At 41.6% G+C, this 8926-nt stretch overlaps 1 protein-coding gene across 1 annotated transcript; it reads left to right on the top strand.

Moving 5' to 3' along the window:
* Positions 1-302: 302 nt before the first annotated feature.
* Positions 303-7689, top strand: LOC309698540 (tripartite motif-containing protein 29-like; the record flags this gene model as incomplete). Its single annotated transcript, XM_082521060.1, has 2 exons — positions 303-1361; positions 7513-7689. Exons 1-2 carry the CDS (start codon positions 327-329, stop codon positions 7687-7689), a joined length of 1212 nt encoding a protein of 403 aa, XP_082377186.1. The 5' UTR covers positions 303-326.
* Positions 7690-8926: the final 1237 nt, after the last annotated feature.

The following is an 8926-nucleotide window of genomic DNA, read 5'->3' on the forward strand; positions in this document are numbered from 1 at the left end:
CAATTAATATTTTTACCATCTTCAAACTGAGCTGTCATTTGTTTTTCAGGTTAAACTCACGGTCCACTTCCAATCATTCTTATTCCTGGAATAAGTGAAAGGCTGATAACTCCTCCCCTCTTCTTCCTAAAACACAGCAGCTCCACACTAAATGTATTTCCTTGTTCCCTCCCCTTTAGATCTACAGTTTGAAGATGGGTTTAACCAACATGTGGTGACGTGTAAGAGCTGACAGGCTCCATTCACTTGTTGTTGAGATCAGTGCTCAGACTAGTTTCAGTTATACGGAAGAGAAACTCACACAGTCACTGACACTGAGAGGAGAAATGGCACAGAAAGGAGTTCAGCTGGACCGAGAAACAATTTCTTGTTCGATCTGTTTGGATCTACTGAAGGATCCGGTGACTACAGCCTGTGGACACAGCTACTGCATGAACTGTATTAAACATTTCTGGGATGAAGAGGACAGGAAGGGAATCCACAGCTGCCCTCAGTGCAGGAAAACTTTCACACCGAGGCCTGTCCTAGAGAAAAACATCGTGTTAGCAGCTTTAGTGGAGCAGCTGAAGAAGAGTGGACTCCAAGCTGCTCCAGCTGATCACTGCTATGCTGGACCTGAAGATGTGGCCTGTGATGTCTGCACTGGGAGGAAGCTGAAAGCCATCAAGTCCTGTTTAGTCTGTCTGGTCTCTTACTGTGAGAAACACCTCCAACCTCACTATGATGTAGCTCCATTGACGAAACACAAGCTGGTGGCCCCCTCCAAGAAGCTCCAGGACAACATCTGCTCTCGTCATGATGAGGTGATGAAGATTTTCTGTCGTACTGATCAGCAGAGTATCTGTTATCTCTGCACAATGGATGAACATAAAGGCCATGAAACAGTCCCAGCTGCAGCAGAAAGGACTGAGAAGCAGAAGGAGCTCGAGGTGAGACGACTAAACATCCAGCAGAGAATCCAGGAGCGAGAGAAAGATGTGAAGCTGCTTCAACAGGAGGTGGAGGCCATCAATGGCTCTGCTGATAAAGCAGTGGAGGACAGTGAGAAGATGTTCACTGAGCTGATCCGTCTCCTCCAGAAAAGAAGCTCTGATGTGAAGCAGCAGGTCAGATCCCAGCAGGAAACTGAAGTGAGTCGAGTCAAAGAGCTTCAGGAGAAGCTGGAGCAGGAGATCGCTGAGCTGAAGAGGAAAGACGGCGAGCTGGAGCAGCTCTCACACACAGAGGATCACAACCAGTTTCTACACAACTACCCCTCACTGTCAGCACTCAGTGAGTCTACACACTCATCCAGCATCAATATTCGTCCTCTGAGCTACTTTGAGGATGTGACAGCAACTGTGTCAGAGACCAGAGACCGAGTACAGGACATTATGAGAGACAAATGGGCAAGCATATCACTAAGAGTCACTGAAGCGGATGTTTTACTGTCATCAACACAACCAGAGCCAACAAACAGAGCTGGATTCTTAAGATATTCACGTGACATCACACTGGATCCAAACACAGCACAGAGAAATGTGGTATTATGGGATGGTAATAGAAAAGCAAAAGCAATTGAAGAAAATCAGTCTTATTCTGATCATCCAGACAGATTCATTAAATGGTTTCAGGTTCTGAGCAGAGAGAGTCTGACTGGACGTTGTTACTGGGAGGTAGATTGGAGAGGGGGAAACATTGATATAGCAGTCTCATACAAGGATGTCAACAGATCAAGGACATCATTTGGATATAATGGTAGATCTTGGGCAGTACGCTATGAAACAGATGATGGTTATGAATTTTGGCACAATAAAGTTCAAACTCTTCTTTATGGTCCTGAATCCTCCAGAGTAGGAGTGTACCTGGATCACAGGGCAGGTATTTTGTCTTTCTATGATGTCTCTGAAACCATGACTCTCCTCCTGAGAGTACAGGCCACATTCACTCAGCCGCTCTATGCTGGACTTTTATTATCTAAAGGAACCACTGCAGAATTCATTAAACTGTAAAAGACAGAAGAGGCAATTAGTATAAATATGTCTTTCACTTCCTGTTTCATTTTTATGGTTTCATCTTCACATAGATCATCTGCCAGTCACACTTTATGACTCTATTTTTACATCTTATTAATTGTTTTCTAGTTAATGCTTGACTGTTTGATTTGACGCTACTCACTGTGTCTGTCTAGCTAAAGAATCTCTCACTGCTCATGATTTTTAGTCATTTCAAGAATATTTTCCTATCTTTACTGATTTTGTGTTTGAACAAACTGAAGGTCTAAATCAAAGATGAAGGTCTAAATCAAAGATTTGATTTAGATTTCAAAGATGTTCAGGAAACAGCTTGTTGGAAATTTTACCTTTAATAAAACTTCATAAATGTAGCTTATTCTTGTTCATGGACATAGTTTTATACAATTGGAAACAATTGGAATTATAATTTTTTTCCTCTAATCATGCCTATTCATGATATAGAAGTCAACAGTAACACAACAGGACTACTGTGTCATTAAACTTCATGTTACTCTTGTAATTGGGAAATCTGTAAAACTGTATGTAATATTCCTGTGTTATTTTCTCTTGGCTCATTACTGTTGTTTGTATTGTTAATTTTGTTCTGTCAAGTTAACGTATACTAACAAAATAAAATGAATATTGATGGAGTCATGTTCTTTGAACAGAGACACAAATTTAATGCAAATGAAACACTAGTTTTAAAATAAGCTGAAAATATATATATCTACTAACTAACCAAAATTCTCAGACAAATGTTAGCTGGATCATAAAATTGATATCAGAGGTTCCACAAGAAAAAAGAAACATAAACAAATTTTATGAATTAGCTTGCATAAATAAGAAAAGTGGTTTGTTTTATTTTTAATGTTTTTAAAAATTAAATATCTAAAAATCTTGTTTGAAAAAAGTGAAAACAATAACAAAGGTCTTTAAATATTACAAATTTAACTTGATCTACTCTTGATCAATTAAAACTTGTAGAACACTTAGACAAATACAAATAGGTCATTGCTGTGTAAATTAATATGTAAAATTAGCACTTAAAAACATGTATTTAAAGTGCCCACGTAAGATGAGAAATATAAAAGTAACTAGAAAAATTTGCATTTCCTGCGAAAATGCTGTGTGGATGCCTTAATGCTAAAGATGTCTGCTGAAAAAAGCTGAAAAAGTTGAAAAAAAAAAAATGTTGCCCTGAGCAGGATTCGAACCTGCCCCTTCTGATCTATGGGCAGGTATTTAGCTCACTGAGCCAAACTCATTCTCACAAAGAGGAGGTTTAGAGATTGACAATTGTGCTGAAATGAGCAGAAGAGGCTGAGAATTGTGCTGATAAGAGGTGAAAAGGCCAAACACTTGGCAGAAAAGAGGTGAATCAGAAGAATTTCTGCTGAAAAGAGGTAAAGAAGCAAAAAGATGTGCTGAAAAGAGGTGTAGAAGCAGAGGTGCTTGCTGAAGATGGCTGTATGTGTAATGACACACTGGAGAGTGTCAAGAAAGCAGAGCGCATGCAAGCAGGGAACATGTCACAGGTAGGATTTGAATCTCTGCCACCGGGTCTAACGGCAGCTTCCCTACCCTCTGAGCCAAATGAGTTCTGGTCACAAGCAAAGATATGATGAGAGGGAAAATGTGCACTGTGGAGCAGAAGCTCAAATTAGCAGAAAAGAGGTGAAGAGGAAGAACTTTGTTGTGAAATGAGGTAAAGAAACTGAAATTTGTGCTTAAAACAAGTGAAAAAGCTGAACTCTGAAATCCTGCTAAAACAGCAGAAGAGGCTGATATTTTTCAGCTACTCATTGAGCCAAACTGGTTCTCACGTAACTGAAAAAAGGTGGAAAAGCTTAAAATTCTAATGAAAACAGCCGAAGAGGCTGAGATTTGTGCTGATAAGAGGTGAAAATGCTGAACCAATCAGAGGTACTGCTTCTGTCTGCTTCATCAGGCTGTGTACTTGTATGTATTTCTGCCATGGACTGTTAACAAGAATCTAAGGTCCACATCAGAAAAGCTGCTAAAATCATAAAACTTTGCAGAATTGTAGTAAATTAGCAATATAAATTACAGTTCTGTGATAGTGTATAAATTTGTAGTGAAAAAAAAATGTTGAACAAGGTGGGATTGAACCCACGACCTTTGGTCTGAAGATCCGTTTCATTACCAATCACGCCACCTGGAAAGGGGGCTGGCGCTTTGAAAAAAAGGGTGATCAGCAGTCAGAATTAGATCGCGGTGAGAGGCGAAAAACGCCGTTTTTTGGAGTTACAAAACGTCGTGTAACTCAAAAATTAGGTGGGATAGAAGCATAATTCTTGCACTGGGTGAATCAGCGGACTTTGGTGTACTTTGACTGCGATTTACATAGCTCTTTGTATCTCCGTCGCGGAGATATGACGAGAGAAGAAACGGCTTCATTTTCGGAGTTTGAAAAATGAGAGGACAGATTTCCACCCCTCAAACAAGTCTAACTCATCTCAGAACGGTAATAGGTGAGAAGATAATTCTTGAATTGTGAGCGTCAGGAGTGTCTGAAGATATACGGGGACAAGCCTCATGTCTTAACTTTGCTTCGTTAAGGAGATATGACAATTTGAAAATGCCTTCAGTTTCAGTATTTCAGCTCTGAGTTTCACAACCTCCCCATAGACTTTGAATGGGGAGTTTTTAGACCTTGTGTCACTTCGAGGCAAATTGTGAAAAAACCGTAACTCTCACAATAATTATAGTGACACTGTCTTAAAGCCAGCAAAAATACCTACGTTTTGATGTATAATTTGTGGAAGTTGAGTGGAAATTGAGCGAGTAGCAAGAAGTTGTTCAGACATGAAGAGAAAATTCAGAACGGACGAGTGTGCACTGTGAGTTAATTGCATAGCAACCATAGCAACGCATGTATTTTCTGAAAAATCACAATTTTGCAACTGAAAACTCAAAGAGGGATAAGATTAAAACGGTAGAAGATCTGAAAAAGCTGAATCACACAGGAATAGCCCAATCATCAGTGTTTCATCTTGTTCTCTCTATAAACTTCACAAGATGCTCGGTTGAACTTTCCCTCCTCCAAGGTAAACTTTTATTAAACTCTTAATAAACAGTCATGAGTCTCCGGTTCTCACCTTCCGGTGTTACACTCTCAAGACCCCGGGTGGAACAAACAGGTAAATGCAATTCCCATTGCTACATCCCTTTTCTTTTACAAAGACAATGAACTATTCATAAGTTGAGAACTCAATTTGCAACTGGAACAAAACTTAGACATGACATTTCTTTGTTAGACACAATTTTCTTCAAAAATAAAAATTCTTTCTTCCACTTACTTTTTTAGCTTTCTTTCTATTTTCCTTTAGTATTACTTTTATTCATTTTTCCCGTTTTGTTTCTCATTTCCTTATTTTTATTTTTTTTTCTTCCAAACAAGTAAACAGATCACAAAGCCATAACTCAAAATATTATCACAGATGTTCTGCTCTGTTCTCTAACCAGTAAACAAATCACAACATATAACTCAAATGTCGTCACAGATTTTTTTTTTCTTTTGTCTTTCCTCTGACAAGTAAACAAATTACAGCGTATAACTCACAGATTACCCCTTAATTGCATACATAGTCCTTCAAATATCCAGGTTGTTGTACTACCCGTCCTGACCTGGTAGTGCTGTTTTGTGTGTTCTCTTTGCTCTTTGTCGGCACAGTAATGTTCTGCCCCTCAGGCTGGAGATGTGCTGACATGTCTTTTTTGACCTCCGTAGCTCGCCTCAGATGGCGACGATTCCTTCTGAGGACTCTGCCGTTGTCCAACTCCACATCATAGGATCTGTTTCCCAGAGTGTTACACACTCTAGCCTTGGTCCATAAGTTGTGTGGTTCAAAAGGTTGGACTCGCACCAAGTCCCCTGGGTTTAATGTGTCCATGTCCTTCGCTGTCTTGTTGTAGTACTTTGTTTGTCTCTCTCTGTTTTTCATCAGTGCTAACTTGTTGTCAGTCACTGTGGGTTGCAACAATCTGTCTCCTATTGGGAGAAGTGTCCTCGTCCTCCTGCTTAACAGTCTCTGTGCAGGGCTGGTAGTTAAACCTTGTGTTGGGGTGTTTCTGTGGTCCAATAAGGCCAAATATGGATCCTGTCCAGCCAATTTCGCCTTTTTCATGAGTCGTTTGGCAGTTTTAACGGCAGACTCAGCTTTGCCGTTGCTCTGCGGATAGCCAGGTGATGAGGTATGGTGTCGAAATTCCCATTTCCGGCTGAAGTTGGCAAACTCTGTTGAGCTGTACTGGGGCCCGTTGTCAGAAAAAACAATATTTCAGTACTCGACTTGGTATCAGGTAGATAATCTATCTCCCAAAAGTTGGAGTAATAATCAACAGTTATTAGGTAGTCCCTACCCTCAAAGTTGAATAAATCTGTCCCCACTTTGGTCCATGGTCTAGTGGTCGGCTCGTGTGGTTTTAGTGTCTCTTTCTGTTGTTTTGCATCCACAGACCGACATATGTCACATGTAGCGATGTACTTTTTGATGTGGTCGTTCATACCGTGCCAGTAGACGCAGTCTCTAGCTCTCCTGAGGCACCCTTCTGTGCCGATGTGTGTTGAGTGAATTCGCTGGGTTATATCTGCCTGTAGTGCTTCTGGAATCACCACTCTCTCTCCCTTGAAGACCAATCCATCCCGTGTGCTCAGTTCATCCTGCAAAGATTGGAACTGGGTTATTTCAACAGGTACATCTTTCTTACAGGCCGGCCACCCCTTTTGTATTGCTTTTATCAGCGTTTGTAGTGTGTGGTCGGTTCTCGTCCCTGCCCGTATTCTGTCCATGCTTTCTGTTGAAACAGGTACATAGTCCACCATGTTGACACATTCTGTCTCCAACTCTGTCTGGCTTTTGATGCTATCCTGCAGGTAGGCCCTACTCAGCGTATCAGCAAGTAGCATGTCACGGCCTGGAACATATGTTATGGTTATATCATATTTTTGCAGCCTTAATAGCATCCTTTGCAGTCTCTTAGGTGCATGTAACAGTGGCTTTTTAATAATGTTCTCGAGTGGCTTGTGGTCTGATTGCACTCTCACAAGACGACCATATGTATATTGGTGGAATTTCTCCATCCCAAACACAATAGCTAAGCATTCCTTTTCAATTTGTGCATAACAAGATGGCGCCAGTGTTCACGGCAAGCCGTCTCCTCCATTTTTGTTTGTTGTTTATTGTCCTTCTCTCTATGTGCTGCCCTGATGTCTCCACGTTACTTGTCTATGATCGCCAAACTCTTTTGAATCTCCGGCCTTTGGACTACCAGACACAAGATTTTAAATGGAGATCTGACGATCCTCCTCCGCTTTCGAAGGACTTTCCTGATTACCTCCGCCACTTACCATCTACCTTCTCTCAAAGGAAATGTTCACGGAGAAGGGGTAAACGTGGCGGCATCCGTGTTCGTATCAAGGCCCTTTTAAAGTCCTATGTTGCAATAAATGATCGCTATTCTACAAACATTTTGTCATGTATTTCTGCCCTCCGAGACCATGCTAACTTCAGACTGTTCTGTCATCGCTGGATTCGCCCTGTCGGACCTTATGGTTACCTGGACCTCCCAGCTGATCTTCCACCCGGTCGGTGCTGGGTGCGGTCCTCCAGAGGAGACGCGAATCTCGGCAACCTTCGCCTGCTGCGGCGTTCTCCTACCAGTAACAGTGTGACCACTCTCCGTATGGCCTTATTAAATACAAGGTCACTGACGAATAAGACTTTTATTTTAAATGACCTTATTCTATCGTCGGGACTGGATTTCTTATTCCTGACGGAAACTTGGCTTCGCCCCGGCGAACTTTTTCCCTTCTCGGAGCTGCTCCCACCTGACTATGCTTTTATTAGCTCACCCCGGACCACTGGAAGAGGTGGAGGGCTAGCTTCAGTTTTTAAAAACAAACTTCGATGTCGGCAGCTGCCACCTGTTCTGTACCACAGTTTCGAGGTGCAGTTATTGGAAGTGAACTGCGTCCCCTCCATCCTCTGCGCTGTGGTGTATCGTCCCCCGAAACTTATTAAGGATTTTCTTCCAGAATTTGCTGATCTACTGGGGAGCCTAGTGCCACGTTATGACCGTATATTAATTGTTGGTGACTTCAACATTCATGTTTGCTGTGAGGACAGTTCGCTAGCTAAGGATTTCCTCGCTCTTATTAGCACCCTCAATTTCACCCAGTGGGTAAGTGAACCAACTCACACTAAAGGTCATATACTTGATTTGGTACTATCTTATGGTCTGGATATTTGCATCACGGACATAGAGGACTTTGGGATTTCAGATCACTTTCCGGTTTTGTTTAATACTGTAGCGAGCGATGTGGATTTGAACAGTGATGGCCCTGTGCGGCAATCGCGCACGATTAACTCCCAGTCAATCGCCCACTTCATTGATGCTTTCCTTGACTCTCCCCTCTCTTATGCTAACTGTAATGGGGTTTTATCAGCGGATGAGCTTGCTAACCTCTTTTATACTACATGCGCTGACATCCTTAATTCTGTGGCACCTCTGAGAATTAAACATGCCAAATCCTCACAACCCTGGCTAAATGATACTACTCGCGCCCTTAGGCGTGAATGTCGTCGTGCTGAAAGAAAATGGAGGAAAGACAAACTCCACGTCTCTCTGGACATCCTCCAAAATTGTCTATCTAAGTATCAAAAGTCTGTTAAAGCTGCCAAATCTGCCTTTTTGTCTAGCATTATTATGACTAATAGCCACAACCCCCGAGCACTTTTTAATACTTTTAATTCTGTGATAAACCCTTGCACTACCACTTATAGGGATGCCTCCCCTGCTCTTTGTGATAAATTCTTAAAGTATTTCTCTGATAAAATCTCAGCTCTAAGGGCTTCTCATCCATCTCACCCATCATCAGTTTTAGACCCAGTTCCAGCTTCTGAATGCTT

Source organism: Aulonocara stuartgranti, assembly GCF_965226115.1.
Source record: "Aulonocara stuartgranti genome assembly, chromosome: 3".
NCBI classification, from domain to species: domain Eukaryota; kingdom Metazoa; phylum Chordata; class Actinopteri; order Cichliformes; family Cichlidae; genus Aulonocara; species Aulonocara stuartgranti.